The sequence below is a fragment of the Eurytemora carolleeae genome, unplaced genomic scaffold, assembly GCF_000591075.1.
Source record: "Eurytemora carolleeae unplaced genomic scaffold, Eaff_2.0 scaffold178, whole genome shotgun sequence".
In the NCBI taxonomy this organism is placed as follows: Eukaryota; Metazoa; Arthropoda; class Copepoda; order Calanoida; family Temoridae; genus Eurytemora; species Eurytemora carolleeae.
Window position 1 is genome coordinate 363,759 of NW_019396294.1, and position 21,033 is coordinate 384,791.

General features: G+C 33.1%; 3 protein-coding genes across 3 annotated transcripts in view; 2 read left to right on the forward strand and 1 right to left on the reverse strand.

The window, feature by feature from the left end:
- The window catches only part of LOC111700378 (uncharacterized), a 7,583-nt gene extending 6,989 nt beyond the window's left edge, over nucleotides 1-594 (forward strand). The window contains exon 5 of the mRNA XM_023471265.1: nucleotides 574-594. Within this exon, the coding sequence (XP_023327033.1) occupies nucleotides 574-594 (21 nt within the window). The remainder of the gene's footprint in view (nucleotides 1-573) is intronic.
- Nucleotides 595-2,978: 2,384 nt separating this feature from the next.
- Nucleotides 2,979-7,397, forward strand: LOC111700368 (uncharacterized). The gene is made up of 7 exons (XM_023471251.1): nucleotides 2,979-3,036; nucleotides 3,231-3,290; nucleotides 4,155-4,375; nucleotides 5,090-5,171; nucleotides 6,133-6,206; nucleotides 6,315-6,453; nucleotides 6,813-7,397. The coding sequence occupies exons 3-7, from the start codon at nucleotides 4,197-4,199 to the stop codon at nucleotides 7,323-7,325; spliced, it is 987 nt and encodes a 328-aa protein (XP_023327019.1). The 5' UTR covers nucleotides 2,979-3,036; nucleotides 3,231-3,290; nucleotides 4,155-4,196; the 3' UTR covers nucleotides 7,326-7,397.
- A 265-nt stretch (nucleotides 7,398-7,662) lies between these two features.
- Nucleotides 7,663-21,033, reverse strand: part of LOC111700379 (uncharacterized) — a 17,923-nt gene continuing 4,552 nt past the window's right edge. Inside the window, exons 4-17 of the mRNA XM_023471267.1 lie at nucleotides 20,606-20,692; nucleotides 19,071-19,128; nucleotides 18,649-18,775; nucleotides 17,285-17,368; nucleotides 17,005-17,104; nucleotides 15,861-15,903; nucleotides 14,051-14,172; nucleotides 12,925-12,956; nucleotides 11,689-11,989; nucleotides 11,454-11,569; nucleotides 11,300-11,354; nucleotides 11,090-11,238; nucleotides 10,123-10,206; nucleotides 7,663-9,298 (exon numbers count right to left, since the gene is read on the reverse strand). Coding sequence (XP_023327035.1) covers nucleotides 9,148-9,298; nucleotides 10,123-10,206; nucleotides 11,090-11,238; nucleotides 11,300-11,354; nucleotides 11,454-11,569; nucleotides 11,689-11,989; nucleotides 12,925-12,956; nucleotides 14,051-14,172; nucleotides 15,861-15,903; nucleotides 17,005-17,104; nucleotides 17,285-17,368; nucleotides 18,649-18,775; nucleotides 19,071-19,128; nucleotides 20,606-20,692 — 1,509 coding nt within the window. The 3' untranslated portion in view covers nucleotides 7,663-9,147. The remainder of the gene's footprint in view (nucleotides 9,299-10,122; nucleotides 10,207-11,089; nucleotides 11,239-11,299; nucleotides 11,355-11,453; nucleotides 11,570-11,688; nucleotides 11,990-12,924; nucleotides 12,957-14,050; nucleotides 14,173-15,860; nucleotides 15,904-17,004; nucleotides 17,105-17,284; nucleotides 17,369-18,648; nucleotides 18,776-19,070; nucleotides 19,129-20,605; nucleotides 20,693-21,033) is intronic.

Here is a 21,033-nt window from a genome sequence, read left to right on the forward strand (position 1 = left end):
CCGCTATGGTTTTCAAAGAGTTAAATACATTTACGTACCCCCCCCCCTGGAAAGGTGGCAAACTGTAAACTGTGTCTGTAACTAATAAATTTAGTTGAACAGTGGAAAATTTCCAAAAAATAACTGCTCTGCTTAAACTTAAGTATTTAAAAAAAAAGAAAAAACGTCAAATACGAGAAAAAGAGAAATGAAGAAGGAGCCATCTGTCCATTTGTCTATGTATCTATCTGTCTATCTGTCTATCTGTCTATATGTCTATCTGTCTATCTGTCTATCTGTCTATCTGTCTATCTGTCTATCTGTCTATCTGTCTATCTGTCTATCTNTCTGTAAACTGAACATGATAATTAGTCTGAATAGTAGAATATAGAGATTAAGATCTGTAAGCTGAACAAGATAAAAACGAAATAAAGAAAAATTTCTAAAGCACTTGTACGTTAGTTTTCATTGATTCTGTATTATAAGGCCTCAGACCATCGTTCTAATTTAAATTGTACTTAATTACTTTGTCTAACATCTTTCCAGGTTTAGATCCAAATGCTATTAGCATCTGTAATCAAAATTGGTATTTAGGAAAGCTTTTTAGCAAGATAGTCAATGAAAAAGTTTTGACATTTTTATCTTCATATGTGTGTACATTGTACAGCGATTACACTTTTATCTTCATATGTATGTACACTGGACTGCGATTACACTTTTATCTTCATATGTATGTACACTGTACAGCGATTTCACTTTTATCTTCATATGTATGTACACTGGACTGCGATTACACTTTTATCTTCATATGTATGTACACTGTACAGCGATTACACTTTTATCTTTATATGTATGTACACTGGACTGCGATTACACTTTTATCTTTATATGTATGTACACTGGACTGCGATTACACTTTTATCTCTATATGTATGTACACTGGACTGCGATTATACTTTTATCTTTATATGTATGTACACTGGACTGCGATTACACTTTTATCTTCAGATGTATGTACACTGTACAGCGGTTACACTTTCATCTTCATATGTATGTACATTGTACAGCGGTTACACTTTTATCTTCATATGTATGTACACTGGACTGCGATTACACTTTTATCTTCATATGTATGTACACTGTACAGCGTTTACACTTTTATCTTCAGATGTATGTACACTGTACAGCGGTTACACTTTCATCTTCATATGTATGTACATTTTACAGCGATTACACTTTTATCTTCATATGTGTGCACGCTGTACAGCGTTTACACATTTATCTTCAATGTATGTACACTGTACAACGATTACACTTTTATCTTCATATGTATGTACACTGTACAACGATTACACTTTTATCTACACTTGTGATTGACCAATTTTTTATTGTTTACATTTTATTTTTTTACATTTTATTGTTTACATTTTATTGTTTACATTTTAATGTTTAAATTTTAATGTTTACATTTTAATGTTTACATTTTATTTTTACGGATTGAAAACTTAATGAATGCGTGGGATCATATTAAACGAAATTCATAAATGGGAAATTTTGCCATGTGTTATGTTGTAAACAACAAAATGTTTATTAAAGATGCATCATCTGTTGGATTTACAAGAACATTTGGTTCTGTGCATATTGTTTTGCTACAACGAAGTTTGGATTGTGTGGTTTACGTACATATCTGGCTTGATGTGTTGTGGTTAGCATGAAATAGACATGTGGTCCCAGGTAATGATTTATTATTATAGATTTACTTCAGATAGACAATTTCTCATGTTTTCATCTATCTGTGTATCCTTGTATCTGTGTTTCCACCTGTATCCCTGTATCCCTCTGTATCCCGTGTTGTCCTGTATCCCTGTATTCTCCTGTATCCTAGTATTCTCCCGTTTCCCTGTATTCTCCTGTATCTTTGGAATCTTTGAAATTTACTGTATCTCTGAATCCCTTGTTCTCCTGTATCCCTGTATACTTCTGTATCCCTGTATACTTCTGTATCCCTGTATTATCCTGTATCCCTGTATACTTCTGTATCACTGTATTATCCTGTATCCCTGTTTTATTCTGTATCCCTGTATTATCCTGTATCCCTATTATAATCTCCTGTGTCCCTGTATTCTCATGTATCACTGTATTCTCCTGTATCATTGTATTCTCCTGTATCCCTGTATTCTCNTCTGTATCCTGTATTCTAACGAAATTTCCTCCTGTATCCCCTTTGTATTATCTCTTACTTCTTCTACACCTTGAAGCTAGAACGTGTATTGATCAAGTATTGACAAGATAAATACCAGCAATCATTATTATTCATACATCTTCGTACTCTTCTTACACCCTTTACAATGGAGTGCATGCGTTTGCTTCAAATAGCTAATTTCAGGGGACATTAGTTCCAAAACTAACACTGGGCCCATTTCTAACTATTGGAACTAATTTCCCATCAATTTAGATTTTATATTTTCTTTTAATAAAAAATATCAATTAACACCCCTTTTTATTTTACTTATTATTCTTGTAATTTGAAAAAAGCGTGTTAGAAATTAAATCGAAAAGTCGTCTTTATTGTATTAAAATAAACGCCGTTCACTGTTGCTTGGTAACCCATCAGTATTGTCTGGTTACTAACATTAGCCCGGTTTCTTTGTCCGGTTCTAGCTATGATTTAGCTGCGACTTCCTAGCTTAGCNGTATATATCCCAGCTATGTCCACATTAATATCAGTAATACCACTAATTCAAAGAAATACATGCCTTCACAATGATATTCTATAAACCTTCATCTTAGTTCAAGCTTGACAATATTTTAACCGCCTTTTCACAAACATTACCGACTTATGATAATTTCACCAACATTAGGATGTTATGTTACTTAACGTCCCTTGGGACAAACAAGTCAAATAACTACCTGCTTTGCAAAGTTCTTAACCACGGGTTACCTAAACGTTTCCTAAGTTAAAAAAAGAAAATTATGGTCATATAAAATCTCTATTTTAATTATTGTTTTTTCTTTTGTAGAGAACAGAGTGAAAAGTTGCAAAAGATCAAGTCGGAGGTATTATTTACAAATACAATTCATTACTTTTTCTTATTACATTGTTTTACGAATGTACAAAAATATCAAGACTTAAAGAATTTTCTTGCAAAATAAATTAACTTCTTTGCAAACAAAAAGCATTACAGCATCAAAAAAAAGCTAAAATTCTTATGTGCAAAGGAATTGTAAAAAAGTAAAAAAAGTATTTTTAGGTTTTTGAGCTTGAAGAAGATAAAAATGCTTTGAAAGGTTATATTGTGGACCTTGGTCAGGTACTGAATCCATTTCCATTCCAATCTGTCCTTTGTCAATAATAAACTGCCTTCTTTTCCCTTATTGTGAAACATATTTACTTTGCTTGTCTGTCAGGGTGTTTGTATTCAATAAACGTAATATCGGCTGAACCGCTCGGGCCAAAATTTTGTGTGGGACCATGACCACAGGTTTATAAATGATCAAAATTTCAAAAATTTGCCTCCAAAATAATTTGGGTTTTCAATTTCACAATTGTAATGGAAGTTTGGCGCGCGAAGTGCCCAAAAGGCCTAGTATTTCATATTTTTGAAAAGTTATTTGGCTCTATAAATATAATTGAATTCATTTTTTTTGGCGGAATCCAGGTCTATAACAAAAATATTAAAAAATTGACAAATTGTGCATCAAAGTCAACATTAGCTGATATTTATATATATTTTGGCGGACGGCAAATAAGACGAGGATTTGATAACGCCTAACTATATTTTTAATTTAAACTTACAAAGTTAGAAATATGCCATGTTTTATAATCACATCTTTTTACTACGTGGCTTCTGGAAAACTCCCCTTTTCTTTCTCGATGCCGCGAGAAGTTCTCTAAGGAAAGACGACTTTCATAGCCGCCACAATATATGCATTATGAAAAGTTAAATAAAAAGTTAAATTCATTATAGAAATTAAATTTTGCCTAAAATTCTAATTTTCTAATCTTTGCAACATGGTGGCTGAAACCATTTTAAACTTTGACGAACTCATCTTGCAAAATTGATTGTTTTGAAAGATCTACGAAATCAGGTTGCAAAGTTTGTGAATAAAAAATTTAAAGCTTGTGGTAAGTAATCAGTTTCTTTGTTCAAAATAAAAATATTTTGATTTGTTAGGAACGAAGTGTTTTATCCTCTGATGTTCTGAAATTAAACTCAATGAAAAGAGATCTTAGCTTCAGTATTACCCAGCTACAGGAGGAGAAGAAGGAACTTAGCTCCAGTGTATCCCAGCTACTGGAGCAAAAGAAGGAACTTAGCTCCAGTGTATCCCAGCTACTGGAGGAGAAGAAATCCGTCCTGGATCTGGTTGAGACGGAGAAACTTCACAGTACAAGGTAAATCAGGAAGAAATAAGTTGAACAAAATTTGACGGAAATTTAATTTAAAAACTTTTAAAAAGACAATTACTTGTTTTTAAAGAAACTTCTTTGTTCTTTTTTTACGAAATTTTAATTACAAAGCAAAGACGACAGAGAAAATAAATTAACAGCTGTATACATGCAACTAGTTTGTAGAATAGTATTAGTAACTTCTTTGTCCATATTGTTAAAGAATTGTAAAAAAAACGTTTCTTCTGCTGACTGAAACAACTGGTGAAATATCACAAACGACTTTACGCTGTTATTTAAAAATTGTACACTGTGTAAAAATGTCTCATTGGTATCAAATGAATCCTAAAATTTTTTTATATACAATACTGCATTCTCAGTTCAAATATGTTATATAGCCGGTCTCTCCCTTTATGATTAAAAATATTCAAGAAAACTTATTTAAATCGCTTTTGAACTTTTTAAAAGAAAGTCAGCTTTCGATCGAAAAGTTCATCAATTTTCAGGACTGGGTTTGTTTTAAAGTTTAAAGTTTTATTGAACTGTACATTTTAGAACTGTAGCATTTGTTTCTTGCTTTAGTTTTAATCATTGAACAAATACTTATCAAAATTTGTGGATAAAAATGTTTTTAAACTCTGATATAAAGTTCGAGAGGCCGGGGGGAGGGGAGGGGGGGTTGATTCCATCGATCTTTTTTTGTAATACGGATTCTTTTAGGATGAAGAATGAATTAGCTCCGTTGTCAACAGAGGTTACTCAGCGGAGAACAGAACTTGTATCAATCCAATCAGATATCCAGGTATGGGATATATATATCTATTATACAGTGATATCCAGGTATAGGGTATATAAATTATTCAGTAATATACAATCAGATATCCAGGTATGGGATATATATATATCTATTATACAGTGATATCCAAGTATAGAATATATCCATTATCAAGTGATATCCAGTTATAGGATAAATCTATTATCCAGTGATATCCAGGTATAGAATATATCCATTATTGAGTGATATCCATGTATAGGACATATCTATTATACGATAATATCCAGGTAAAGGATAGATCCATTATACAGTGATATCCAGGTATAGAATATATCCATTATCAAGTGATATCCAGCTATAGGAAATATACATTATCCAGTGATATCTAATCAGATATCCAGGTATATGATATATCCATTATCAAGTAATATCCAGGTATAGAATTTATCCATTATCTAGTGATATCCAATCAGATATCCAGGTATTGAATATATCCGTTATCCAGTGATATCCAGGTATAGAATATATCCATTATCCAGTGATATCCAATCATATATCCAGGTATTGAATATATCCGTTATCCAGTGATATCCAATAAGATATCCAGGTATAGGATATATCCATTATTTAGTGATATCCAATCATATATCCAGGTATAGAATATATCTACTATCCAGTGATATACAATAATATATCCAGGTAAAAGATAAATCCGGTGTTATGTTTACAGACGCGTACATGGCGTTGCCCATGCCCATAAACCTTCAATTTGTGCGGTTATCCTAACTTATCCTTACTTTGTTAGATTGCTTACTTTCGTTGCGCTCCACAATGTACGGGAAATGTCGTCTTCTAAGTAATGGACAGTGAACTCCGTAAATGACGTCACTTATTAAATGAATGTCCATTGCTTTGGAGATGACATTTTCCGTACATTGGAGTGCATTTAAAAAAAATTTATAAATATTTCAATTTTTTAAAATTTAAGGTTGCAAAACAGGAACTTGAAAAGTTACAAAAGAGTGTAGTGCTTCAATCACAACAAGCTGTTAGCAGTGCCAGGTTAATGTTTTTAAAAATGGATTTTTGATATTTAAACATTTAAAAAAAAATATTAGCATTATTACAGGACCCAGACCTACTCCATTCCTTTCATATATCGTTGTCTAGTGAGAAAGTTGGGGATGTGACAGTATCGGTTCCTGGTGCTAGTTCATCTAATGAGAGTGTTCTCTCCATCCTTCTTGCAATCTCTGTTATAGGAAATATTATACTCGGTGCTCCTTTCATTGCCGGCGTAGTTAAACAGGTCAGCATGCGATTTTTTCCCCCCCCCCCCACCATTCCCCCCCCTTCCCACCATTTTTCCCCTGTCTGTTGGGTATGTTTAAACCATATATTTACACGGTGTGTAATGTTAAGTTTAAATAACATTTACTGAAAGCTCTTGGGCTCTATTTTTAGAATCTGCACAATAAATAGCAAAGCAGTAATCCAAATTTTTTTTGAAATTGAAACATCTAGGATTATTTTTCAAGGTACTTAAAGATTCCCCCCCCCCCTTACTATATATTCGGGTCTGATTTCTAAATCAAAAATGACATGAAAGATCATTAGGATTAAAAAAATTCTGAGCAGCGATTTGTTTTTAATCAAATGTTTTCCTAGATCCCTGCACGAGAAAACCCAAACAGGATTCAGTTTCCTCCCCCATCCTTCCTAGGCGGAGCACCTAAACCTAAAGAGAACCTAATCCAGCTTGTAGAGAAGAAATCCAAGAAAACTCCGGAAGTAACTCCGGAAGCAACAGGATTTAGTCCTAGTTTCAACTCGGGTGGATTTGGTGAGTTTAGTCAAGACGTCGGGGGATTTATTTTCGACAAGAACGGATTGGACTCCGACAAGAACGAATTTGGCTCTAACAAGAACGGATTTGGTTCCGACAAGAATGGATTTGGCTCCGACAAGAATGGATTTAACTCCAAGAATGGGTATAGCTCCGACAAGAACGAATCTAACTCCGACAAGGATGGATTTGGAACCAAAAACAAGATAGGGTTTAACAAACAGGCTGCTCTCTCTAATCTCAAGTATGTATCAGATCGACTACGAAAGTTTGAAAAAAGATTCAAGAATCAGTATGTTCAGGATGTATATTACGATCTACCAAAGAGCTTTTAAAATTTAGTCTTTAAATGTAAAATGTAATTGTGATTTTTAATCAAATATGTTGTTAACCCTTTTCCTGCTGGGGGGGGGTGCAGAGATAGGGTTAATCTATAATCCTTCTATATATAAATTTGGCTTGTCTGTCTGTTTGTTTGTTTGCAGTTTAAATCCAATAAACGTCAAAACGGCTGAACCGATCGGTCCCAAATTTTTTGTGGGACATCACGTGACCACAGGAAAGGTTTATGAATGATAAACATTTAAAAAAAGGTGTTTTAAAGGTTTTTAAATTTGTAAAAAAAATTAAATTCTTAAAAATCCGCGAATTTTTTTAAAAACCCGCAAAATGTTTTTCTTCTTTGTTTTAAAATGTAAACAAGAAGAACATGTTCACAATTTAAATAGAAGATGGGCGCAAAAGCCTATTATGGTACATTTTTGTCATCAAAATTGAGAAAGCTCATTTAATAGCAGAAATCACGTACAGGTTTCAGGGGACAAAATAGGGCTAAATAAATAGCTTTCAAAGGTCCTTAAAAAGACAAAAGTATTCCGTGTCCCTCAGATACATTTTGAAACTCCTCTTCTGAATCTTTTAATTTGTATCTATATGACTTTATAATCTCTGTTTGTCCGATCATAACTCAGGAACCCCTGAATAAATTTGCCTCGAACTCAGATTGGGGAACTTGGGAATGGTCTTAGCTTGGTTTACAGCTTCTAGATTGAGTAGGTTTTATCAGGAAAATAGCTAAAACCGAAATTGATGACCAACGACGGGAGTAACAATGACTACCCTGAGCAACGCTGGGTTCCCAAGCTAGTAGTTAATAAAGCTTATGTTTCTGAGTCCCTTATCAAGGAAAAAAATGATGCTCTGAAAAAAATAATACACTTAAAGGCGTAAATTGTGTAAAAAATCTCATTTAGTACACAGATAAGATGGAATCAGTTTCTTTAACTCCGATTTCCTAATTGTTCCTTATTGTAATATATTTCTTTAAAACACGACCATGGCTACGTCATTGTCCAATCCATACAAAATTCATGGTTTCTAATTTTTTGTATTTATCTTTTTATTCATCATTTCAAATATAACAAAATCTAAATAACTACAAATAAAATACTGTCTTCAAAATACAATATCATTGTGGTTTATTTAAGGGTAATCAGAGGGTAATTACAGGGTAATTAAAGAGAAATTACTGGGTAATTAAAGAGTAATTACAGGGCAATTAAAGAGTAATTACAGGGTAATTAAAGAGTAATTACAGGGTAATTAAAGAGTAATTACAGGGTAATTAAAGAGTAATTACAGGGCAATTAGTGGGTAATAAAGGGACTGTAAGTGTAGTTTCAAGTAACCCTCCATGCAGTGAGTGCTATGCCTGATCTACAACGGTATCCTTTAAACCTTTGTGTGTTCACCGAGTAGCGAGAGCTCTGTGTGTAAATCTTTAAATAACTGTTTTAAAACCCGGTGATCGCTGCGTGAACTCAACACAGATGTTTCGTTACTATAGAGTTCCTTGAAAATGTCGTCTTTTTTCGTTCAAATCGGTTTTCAAACATTTGAAAGTAAATTCTTATTTTTATCACTTCTAAAAAGTAAATATTTATTATTTAAAAATATATAAGAGTTTTCTAACAAAGTGTTATACGATTAAAAGCATTTCAGTAGATTAACAAGGATATCTGACATTAGCTAAAACTCAAAGGTTTAAAGGGTACCCTTGTGAATCGATGTGATGTGATACCCATCTTGAAATGGGCCAATTAAGTATACGCTTACAGTCCCTTTAAAGGGTTATCAGAGGATAATTACATCAGCCTTTTAATAGTCCTCCTCATCATCATTATCCTTGACGATCCCGAGCATTTTGCCGACCGATTTTACCGAGCTAATCACCTCTTCCTGCACCAAGTTGAAGCTCATCGCGATCATAGCGATTCCAAACAGCAGGTAGATAGAGCACAGCGCGATCCTAATATTTAGATATATTTCAATGAAAGATAAAAATAAATCAATTGTTATTTCTTTCTATATAATCAATTTATCATTGCGTTGAACCATAATACGCGATTGGGATTCATAAATAAACCTTTTAAACTTAAAAAAAAGAAATTCTGATAAAATATTTGTGAAAAAATGGGCAATTTTATATTTAATAAATAATATTGAGCCAAATTTTGAATATTATTTTATATTTTTAGAAAATTTTTTGGGGAACATATTGATAATTATTGTGAGACGGAATATCCTACACACTACACAGTTAGTAAATTGTAAAACGTTTTGATTTTTTTACACTTTGCCAAATTTTGACATTGAGAGAAAATATATGCAAAAGCGACCCAAAATACGTGCTAATTCTATCGTGTTTTTTTGGTTCGTTTTTCTTTTTTTTAGGACAAGAATATTGCAACTATTAATGATAGCAAACTTTAACCAAATCAGTTTTGAAGTGTAGACAGTTTTAAATAAACGAACCAAAACAATAAACACCACTCTGACGGTGTTAATACTACACATTGATTAATAACAACACAGAAAGAACACTAGATGTCGTCTTTTTAAGGCTTAGGGGGTTTTCGTTCACAATAACCCTGAGACAGACGCCCAAAGGAATTACGCGCATTCTGCACAGAATTACAAGACAGAGAGCGAGTCTGTTCTACGACGACTGAGCGTAAGTCGTAACTCCTTTGGGATTCTTCCTCAGGGTTATTGTGAACGAAAAACCCCTAAATCGATTGAAACGACGACATTTAGAGTTCTATCTGTGTTGCTATTAATTTATGATAATACCTCTGTTCTCCATCGACATTCTTCTGGTCTGGAGTGAGATCACCAAAACCAATCGTGGTCAAAGTGATGAAGCAGAAATAAGCACTAAAAATAGTGTAAAGTCGTTTTCAGTTTTAGCAATAGAATGAAGACGACTTTCGATTTCAATTTTGATTTATACCGAGCTTTAAAACAGCATGGATACATATAAACATGAAAAAACCTGTCAATTAACAGTTTCTCTTGGTTTTCTTGTAAACTCGTTAATTGAAAACAGCTTGTTCTAAATCATTATCGAATTTTAAGTCGTCTTCATTGTATTGATAAAATCACTGACCACTGTACGTATATAGATTATATAGATACATATGGACGTCATGGCAAACTATTTATTGTTAACCATTGTTAATCTTATCTTCCCACAACAATTTTAAAAAATCTAATCTTACTATAAAGGCATTCACATGGCATTCTCATTTTTGGCCCTTTTCTGATTTGAATTTGTTAATGATGCCCCTCCTCCTCCTTCTAATTATCCGGAACAAGTGGTAAATTTTTTAATGCACTTTTTATATGCAGTATATGCAGTATATGCAGTATATGCAGTATATGCAGTATATGCAGTATATGCAGTATGCACTTTCTGATTCTCATTAAACCAAAAATCGACCTTTTCCATAAAGTGCTGCGGTCGAATACTGGAATATTTAATACTTTTCTTTTTTTATTCGAATTGTTTTAAACACATTATTATCTTTATTTAGTTCATATACACGGTCGCTTGGCCCCGTAGCCTGTCCGAGCCGCAGGGCTCTGCCTCTTGCCTGTCCGAGCCTCAGGGCTCGGCCCAGGAAGTGTTTTAACCTAACCTAACCCACCATACACCAAATACCTGTCTAAGAATGACCACCACACACCAACTACCTGTCTAAGAATGACCACCCTATCCCAACTACCTGTCTAAGAATGACCACCATACACCAACTACCTGTCTAAGAATGACCATCCCTCCCACATCTGGAATAGGAATGCTCCTCCCACGATGTAAGCTACGACAAGTAGGATGGAGAGAAGAATAGGAACAGGACGCTTAGAGACCTCATCTAGATCATCCTCACTCTCGTCATAGTAGTACTCCTGATTATAATGTAGCAATTAGATTTATTATTTGAATATATATAAAGAAGATATCTCTAACCTCATAATATGATTGGTCGTCATACTCATCATTAACTCTTGCTACTCTCTGTCCTCTTTAAAAAAAATAAACAATTTAATCTCACTTTGTAGCATAATATAAAATAAGTAGTATTTTATTTCCAAATAATAAAGGGCGTATACAGGATTTCTACTGGGACTTCTGAGAGTCCCTCTCAGCCCTTAGGATAGCTCTAGCTCTAGCGTTTAACCCTTTCATGTCCTCTCCTGTGGGAGAGGCTCCGATAGATATTTCCGTGTCAGGGGGCGTCTGAAAGTATAAATAATAATAAATGTAGGAAAGGGACTGTGGAAGTAATGTAGGTGAACTTTCATAAATTACTTGCTAAAATTTTAATAAATGTGTTTAAGGGTTGAGAGGTTTCTTACCCTGTATATTTCCAGCTTCTTGGGATCAAAATCCAATGAGAGATTTGCGGATTTTTTAGCGCTTTTTATCTTATTTATCATCTTGTCCGACACCTCCCTCATTCTCTCCCCAGCCTTCTCGGAGATTTTAACAGAAGCTTTCTCCGGATCTTTGATTTCTAATTTCTCCGATAATTCCACCAGAGGAGTCGATACTTTAGGACTTTTCGGGGGTTCTTGGTTTCCGCCAGACTCTGCCGGAGGAGCAGCTTCACACTGAACCACGAAGTTTAGGTTATTATCTTCCGCTGAGTTTTCGGACCTGGAGAAATAGGATCTTCAAGAGGGGTTTATTGTTATTTCATGCAATCAATCCTCTATTTAAAGGGACTGTAAGCGTAATCTCAATGTGAAAGATGGCACCCATTTACAACGGTACCCTTGAAAACTTTATCTGATCTAAAATGTGGAAGATATCGTCGATTCCCTGACTTAAAAGGTGTTCAATTCTGATAATTTCTCAATTGCTTGACAACAATATTATTTAAATATTTTTTCGAGCAAAATATCTTTGTTATCATATCTAAAAGTTATTAATAGGCGTTTCTAAAATATACAGCAAAGAAAAAAAACAAAGATTTGACAGATTTTTGTAAAAGCCAGAAAAACGACAATATCTTTATCAATGTTAATCAGAAAATGTTTTAAAGGGTACTGATGTGAATTATAACTCTTTAAGTAAAGGTTTCTCTATAATAATGTCTACAGGTTTCTCTATAATAATGTCTACAGGTTTCTTTATAATAATGTCTACAGGTTTCTGTAACATTACAAAACTTTCATGGTTACTACCGGGTGTCTCTATAAACATGGAAATTTATTAACAACTTCCGGAAATTTCACGCGAGATTGTTTTTATTTTTTTTTCACAAAGTACAAAAAAATAAGTAATTATTTTAACACCTTTTGACCAACAGTACCGACCTATATGATTCTCCCATCAGAGGGAGGTTAAGTTACCTAACATCCCTTGGGACAGTTATGCAAAATAACCACCCGTTCTGTGATGTTTTAGGCGAAAAACTTTCTCAAAAGATAAATTGTGTAAAACTACTTTTTCGGAAAATTAAGCATTTTTCTTAACCACGTGTTCCCTTTACCAACTTTGACTTCAGTCTTGGGGACCCATTGGTAAATTAAAATTCTCTTATCATCCCTGTACAGTAGTTGTAAATAATTATTTTCTTTAAACTGTACCTGCCAGGGCCTACCCCGCTTAGTTCAGGAACCTGTTGACACATGTACACTGTACGTTATTAAGGCGGAAATAAATTCAGTTCATGTACCTTGTATGTACAGTAGTCAGCCAAATTGACGATTTATTGCCAATAAAAATTTAATTACTTTCATAGTTTTTTTCTCTTCTGTACTTACTGTACAATGTACAATAAAAATATACTTGCTTTCAAAGGGTGTTACCAGTTCTATAAGTTTGACTGTTATTAACAACCCAGAATTAAAATCATATTTTTCTTTTCTTTTTTTAGTAAACATTATTATATCAATATAATGAAGACGACTTTCGATTTCAATTTTTTTTAAATCAGCATTTAAACAGCATTTACACACTTAAACATAAGTGTCAAGAGAAGCTTTTAATTAATGAAAAGCTTCTCTTTGATTACTTGTAAACTTGTAATTAGAAAAAAGCTTGTTAACAATTAAAACATAAATAAAAAGTCGTCTTCATTGTATTGATATAATCGCTTACCACTGTATTCTTCTGTTTGAGAATTCAACCTTTAATATAAAATCGATTTACTCATAATAAACAAGTGACTCAACTCACGCAAAACTGTTGCTAAATTGTTGCCAAATCCTTTTCGCAATAATTTCCGTTGTTTAGACGAACCTATATAAACTCTGTATATATTTTTATACCAGTGAAATACAAGTCAACTTATCAGCACCCTTTTTCTTTAAAGTAAGTTTAACTTTTACAAGAACCACTGCTTTTCAATCTATGTTAGACAGTTAGAGACCTACTGAAAAGAAATAACATTTTATCTTATTATCTCAAGTTCAATAAACACGGTATACAAATACAATTTGCATGGCAATTGTTTATATAAATCGAAAAAACCTAAACTAAAAACAAATCAAACTTTTATATAAATTATTTTAAGCGTCTTTTACTTAATTTTTGTGTTTCAAAAACACAAAATATAAATAAAGTAAAAGTTTTACGAAACGTGCGAAAATGTTATCTCTCGAATATTTTTGGGAAAAAAGCTGTGGCCAACTTTCCAAAAGCACATTTTATATAACTTATTTAGAAAATCAAATTATTCAATAAAATTGTGTACATTGTACAATAATGTTCCTGGTTGGGCGGCAGCAGTACAGTTTTCCCTTCAGAAACCTTACCATCGTACATGAGGATAGGTTTACCATCAAATACAGGAGGAGATTTACCCTCCCCTCCCCCTAGGCTTGATTTACCATCTGAAATGAAAAAAAATTATTGTATTTAAAATAAAATTTGAAATGTAAATTCAATCACCCTGCAAACTTTTTTGGTTTTTCAAAAAAAAAAACATTTTGGTACGTCTGTATCAAATTTGTCTCCGAAAGTAAACACCCTTGGTATGCTTGAAAAAAAGAATTATTTATTAACATAGATGTATTTTTATCCACAACGGTCTTGACATGTAGTAAATGCCGTACTCTTAAAACTTCGTCCGGAACTGTATCAATCCGCGCACAACATGTCAGATTGTCAATCAGGAAACAATCTCTTAAGCGATCAATGTCATACAAATGGGCACAATCTTTTCGGCTCTGAATGTCACACAGGGACACAAGCATAGCTATCAAACAAACTCTTAATTGATTAATGCCATACCAATGGGCATGATCTACTCGACTCTGAATGTTGCAAAGGGACATACGCGTAGCTATCAAACAAGCTTTTAATTGATCAATACCAAACCAATGGGCACAATCTTCTTGGCTCTGAATGTTACACAGGGACACAAGCGTAGCTATCGAACAAGCTCTTAAACAATCAACGCCAAACCAATGGGCATGATCTACTCGACTCTGAATGTCAAAACAGACACAAGCGTAGCAATCAAACAAGCTCTTAAACAATCAATGCCATACCAATGGGCATGATCTATTCGGCTCTGAATGTTACACACGGACACGAGCGTACCTATCAAACAAGCTTTTAATTGATCAATGCCAAACCAACGGGCACAATCTACTCGACTCTGAATATCACACAGGTACACAAGCGTAGCTATCAAACAAGCTCTTAAATGGCCAATGCAAAGCTAAATCCACACATGTTTACAGCGTAGTTTAAGTTGAATGTACGTATTTAGAATAGATATAAACATTGCTAATCTAATCACAGTGTGCATGTTTTAATCATGTTACGTAGCTCAGTTTTATCAATATTGTGTTACACGATATTTTTTACAATTATACGATATTTATTACAGACAGAAAGGGAGGATTAATTTCATCATAGATTAATTAAAACGCCGACAGCGCGTAACTCCGTTTGGCTTCTGTCTCAGGATTATTGTAAACGAAAAATCACTAAATCTTGAAAAGACGACATCTAGTGTCCTATCTGTTAATTAATATTTGCATTTAATGTACCGTCCCGTTTTGCCTTATTAGTCTGTATGTAATACTGTACAGCTTGATCTAGCTGCTTAACTGCACAGTCATGTACTTTAACTGAACCATGGAGACCGGAGTTTACAGGAATGTTCATTGTTTAGTGTGCAGTGTGCAGTGTGCAGTGTGCAGTGTGCAGAATGCAGTGTGCAGTGTGCAGTGTGCAGTGTGCAGTGTGCAGTGTGCAGTGTGCAGTGTGCAGTGTGCAGTGTGCAGTGTGCAGTGTGCAGTGTGCAGTGTGCAGTGTGCAGTGTGAAGTGTGTACATCTTTAATTAAGGAAAAGGAACTCCGTTCTTGCCAAAAATTATAATATTCAAATACATATATCTTTGAATCCTGATGGTGTAAACCTTTGATATTTGAAACTTAGACTATTTCATCTTATAGAATTTATAGTTTGAAAAAGTAAAGGTCTGCGACATCGGATTATAAAGATATTAGAAAATCATAGTTTGTTTCAAGAACTTAATTCCTTTATCTTTATAATTTATACTCTCACCTTCCCATCCTGGCATCTTCCCTTCAATTCCTGCTACAGACAACTAAATAAAAATAAATATTCTATCAATGATTGTTGTACTATACTACATACAGGGTGTCCGACGAAACATGACAGTTGGTAAATAGTTATAAAAGTCGTCTTTCATATACTTTGTTTGATATTAAAGGCTTTTTGATGTTTATTCCGTAAAAAAATGTTTTTCTGAATCATATTTTACTTAGAAACCAATTTTACTATAACATGACTCCCATATAGTATTTTTATTATTGTTTTTGGTATCAAACAACTTAACAAATTATGGAAGAAGACATTCTAAACTATTCACCAACTGTCATGTTTCGTGGGACACCCTAGTTTTAAATAAACTAAAATTTTTAAAAAATTGTGTTTAAAATATAGTAAGGCTCCACCAACATGATTATTGATCAAAGTAAAGCAACGGCTACATGTACTTTCCTTTCTGTTTCTCAAATATTCTGTTTCTCAAATATTCTGTTTCTCAAATATTCTGTTTCTCAAATATTCTGTTTCTCAAATATCAAATATACTCTTTCTCAAATATTCTGTTTCTCAAATATACTCTTTCTCAAATATTCTGTTTCTCAAATATTCTGTTTCTCAAATATTCTGTTTCTCAAATATACTGTTTCTCAAATATTCTGTTTCTCAAATATTCTGTTTCTCAAATATTCTGTTTCTCAAATATTCTGTTTCTCAAATATTCTGTCTCTCAAATAATCTGTTTCTCAAATATTCTGTTTCTCAAATATTCTGTTTCTCAAATATACTGTTTCTCAAATATTCTGTTTCTCAAACATTCTGTTTCTTAAATATTCTGTTTCTCAAATATTCTGTTTCTCAAATATTCTGTTTCTCAAATATACTGTTCCTTAAATATTCTGTTTCTCAAATATTCTGTTTCTCAAATATTCTGTTTCTCAAATATACTGTTTCTCAAATATTCTGTTTCTCAAATATTCTGTTTCTCAAATATTCTGTTTCTCAAATATTCTGTTTCTCAAATATTCTGTTTCTCAAATATTCTGTCTCTCAAATATTCTCATAATGTCTGCTGTCTAGATATTTTCTCAATGGTAAACCTCATAATGTCTGCTGTCTAGATATTTTCTCAATGGTAAACCTCATAATGTCTGCTGTCTAGATATTTTTGTGAAGGTCTCTGTACTCTAGATCTTACAGATTTTCTTCTTGATACACTCGGGGGATGCCGAGTTGACATTCTAAACAAAATTTTTGAAAATAAATAAATTTTGCAATTTTACAATTTTACAATTTTACAGTTTTACAGTTTTACAGTTTTACAGACACATTTACTTTTTAAGATTTATACAAAGGTCGATTGGAATGACTTAAAACTTTTGTTTTTAATTTCAGAAAAACTAAAAATGTTAAAATCTTACGCTCTATGTCTGCTGAGCATTCTTTTCCTTCTCTTCTTTGTTTTCTTTGTGTAAACATAGCAACATATCTTCCAGTATGTAAACCTAAAATATTTAGAGTCGAACAGTAAAAGTCGTCTTTACCTAGTTGTAGGGTTGTTAATTGTTTCAAAAAGGTCGAATAGGAAATATTTGGGAAAATTTACTGAAATTTGTTAGGGAGCCTTGGAAAGTTCCTCACTAACGGTCGTTAACGAAGCAGTTTGCAATGGTGACTACATAAAATGATTGCCATCTCGTTTTGAATCTAAAAATGGTGGATCTCACCGAAACTGCTGACATAATTTCAAGAGATCCTTCATTTTTAAAATGTCATGTTAGATTGAAAACAGTCGCCTATAAACCGTTGTACAGTCAAGAATAACGAAGATATTTCCAATGGAAAACTGAGTTCTTGGCGACGAAGCTAAGTTAGAAATGGAGGGCGACTTTAAAGGGACCGTTCACTTATTTGAGTAATTTCAGGGTAAACTAAACAGCATATTCGCTGTTGATTAGTAATAGTCTTAATTTTCAAAGACAACTGTGGCCGGAGAAAAAGCCGATTTTTCGTTCAGGATTCGAGCGTAAAGGGACGGTCCCTCTCTACAGACACTAATTGATGTTTTTTTCAATATGTTGTGAATCAAAATAAATTTCGAATATAAAATTAAACTGTAGTATCTAATCGTTAATTGTAAATGTCATTATTTTGTAATTTTTTTATTGTTTAACTTTCTATTTCTAAAATAACACTATTTTATTGCATTCAAAATTGTGTATTGCCTGTGTAAAAAGCTGAATTGAACGCGGGATGACAAATGAAAAGTTGTGCACATACGCGAACAAAATCTACAAAATCTACGAACCAAAATACGAGTAATGATTAATTAATTGTCGTAGAGACTTCGTCTTTGTATACACATTTTATATGTTTTAATACGAAAAATGTAAATTTCTTGCTAACTCAAATATCAAAAGTTTTCATATTTTACATAATAACGAACACAAAATGACATTCAAATATAATAAATTTAAATGTTATTGGGCTGCTGTTACTGAAAAAAAAAAATCAAAACCGTCCCTTTCCGCTCAAATTCTGAACGAAAAATCGGCTTTTTCTCCGGCCACAGTTGTCTTTGAAAAGTAAGACTATTGCCAATCAAGAGCGAATAGGCTATTTAGTTTACTCTGTAATTACCCAAATAAGTGAACGGTCCCTTTAAATCACGCCCACAGTCTCTTTAAGAGAATCTAAATAATGTAGAGAACCATCAACAATTGTCTAATGAATACCATGTAAATGGTTGACGATGGTAACTTCAAATTAATTTGATAATTTTTACCTGAACGCATTTGCCATTGCATCTCCGATATTTGACCAACAGAGAACTGTTAGAGGTATTCCGAGTATTGCGTAGAATATTGTTACAACTTTACCAACTGGAGTTCTAGGAGCTATATGTCCATATCCTAAAATATTGTTACAACTTTACCAAGTGGAGTTCTAGGCGCTATATGTCCATATCCTAGAATATTGTTACAACTGGAGTTCTTTGATACCTTGGACTTGTAAACTATTTAATTTTATTAATGTCTTCAGTGTTTCGAAAGCTCCATGAAATGCGGAAGTTCCTTTTGTGAAGAAACCGCGAATGAAAATAATCAGATTTAAAAACAAAAATATGGAGGGCCACTGGAGGGCCACTTGTAATTACGCTTACAATCTGATTAATTGAAATAAAGATGATGGAATAAATGAACTCGCCTATTGTTGTGATTACTGTAATGGAGTAGAAGAGTGCTCCAGTGAAACTCCAAGTAACCTAAAAAAAAAATTACGTATGAAACTTACATTAAAAAAAAGAAACAAAGAAGTGCATTCAACAAGAGCTTATTTTCCAATTTTTTATCTTATATCAACCTGGTGATGTAAATCCTTGATATTTCAAGCATTCGCATATATTGATTTTGTACAAGTCGTAGTTTTTAATATCTCAGATCAATGGCATAAGGTGTCAACGATATAAAGATTAGAAAACTGGAGTTTGTAACAAGTGCTGAATTCTTTAAAAGGGCAGAGCTGAAAACTTAAGAATGGTGGATATCGAGATCAGTGCTTCATTCCCTCTTTTTCCTAATCTTGAGACTAATTTAGTCTTCAAATAAGAGAAGAGCTCTTTGACTTTTTAAAACCTGGTTTTATTTTTCCCGCATTTGTGGTGTCATGTCAATTGGACTAATGATCGATTGAACGAACGTAAGTTTTAGTTTAATGTTTACTAAGACTAACATTCAAAAGGACTCGCAGTCCTCAAACGTGATTAAAGTTATATTTGTTTAAATGCTCTAAAAGGCGACTGTAAACAACTGACTTTAGTTCAATCAGATATTAGTCCAATCGATATAGCATCATATCTGTATTTGTAATAAACCGTAGCTGTTGTACATGTTGTACATGTTGTACATGTTGTATGAAATGTGATATCCAATGAGAGCGGATTAGAATTAAAATTAAAAGTTTCCACAGTAGATATTCAGATTAAGCAATTGGGATTAAAGGTTTCCAGTTCGAAAGTTTAAAGCTCTGTTTCCATTATTTAGTGTTAACTTTCATTTGTGGGTCCTCTGCAAAAGTGATTTGTACATTTCTTGCTTTTGAAACTAATGAAGAAATTATCAGGATAATTACTTTTCAAGGAAGAAAAACGACGTTATCTTCCATGGCATTTATCAGATTCCGGTTTCACTTAAGATAAGACAAATAGTTCCTTTAAAACCTTTTAATAGCGTTATATCATTTAAACTTCATGTTTGAATTCAAACTTCGGGGTCAAACATTATTGAAACCGAGCTGAGAACTTTATAATGAATAACCTTTAATCCTCAACAACTTAATCCGAATATCCCTGCGGAAACTATTAATTTCAGTCCTTAACCCACTCTTTTTCTCTCTCTTTGGATATCCGTACATTGTTTTCTCCAATGAGAGTGCAGGAATATAGTTCGTAAATTATATTGACCAATGACAGCCTTGAAAATAAATTCTATCCCACGAGAGAAATCCGCAATTTCAAACAAATAAAGAATTTGTTGTCGGCCATTTTAAAATTCTTTTGCAACCTATTTTAACTAAGGAGAATACTTTTTATATTTTGAGAAATTAGATAATCAACCCCTTATTAGAGCAGTGGCTCGACATATTAAATTATTCGGAAAAATTTTAAACATTTAACCCACGGTGAATCTTTTTTCACAAATTCAACCCTAGTAACTAATTAGAAATTAGTAATTACTAATTACCGTTGATTCCTCTTCTTTTCCGTCCCAGCCTTTCTCCTTGAGAGAAATTATCAAAGATTTCTCAAACTTTCTCAAGGTTTCTGTAACCTAGAATATTGTTCAGAATAAAGTAGTAATATCTTTTTTAACAAAATCTATAATTATACAATATTTTTGTCTGTTTCTTTGTCCGATCATAACTCATAAACCCCGGGACCAATTTATCTCTAATTTCAATTCAGGTATTTGGTAGAACAAATGTGATTTTTTTGGCTTTCAAGTTAAGTGGGATATAACTTTTATATTGGAACTTAGTTAAAATGCAAAACTGGGTTCCCAAACCCGTAAAAAATAGAAAATTAACTATTTTTGAAATTCCCGCACCCCCCACCCCACCCCGGACTAACCAGAGTTAGAGACATTCGGTTTCTTCTATTTGAAATCATACG

Bases quoted from the DNA above. Each gene is read 5' to 3' on its own strand.
- LOC111700368 (XM_023471251.1), top strand. From the start codon at position 4,197: ATGAAAAGAGATCTTAGCTTCAGTATTACCCAGCTACAGGAGGAGAAG. The intron at 4,376-5,089 runs GTAAATCAGGAA...GGATTCTTTTAG, and splicing joins GAGAAACTTCACAGTACAAG to GATGAAGAATGAATTAGCTC. The intron at 6,454-6,812 runs GTCAGCATGCGA...ATGTTTTCCTAG, and splicing joins TTGCCGGCGTAGTTAAACAG to ATCCCTGCACGAGAAAACCC.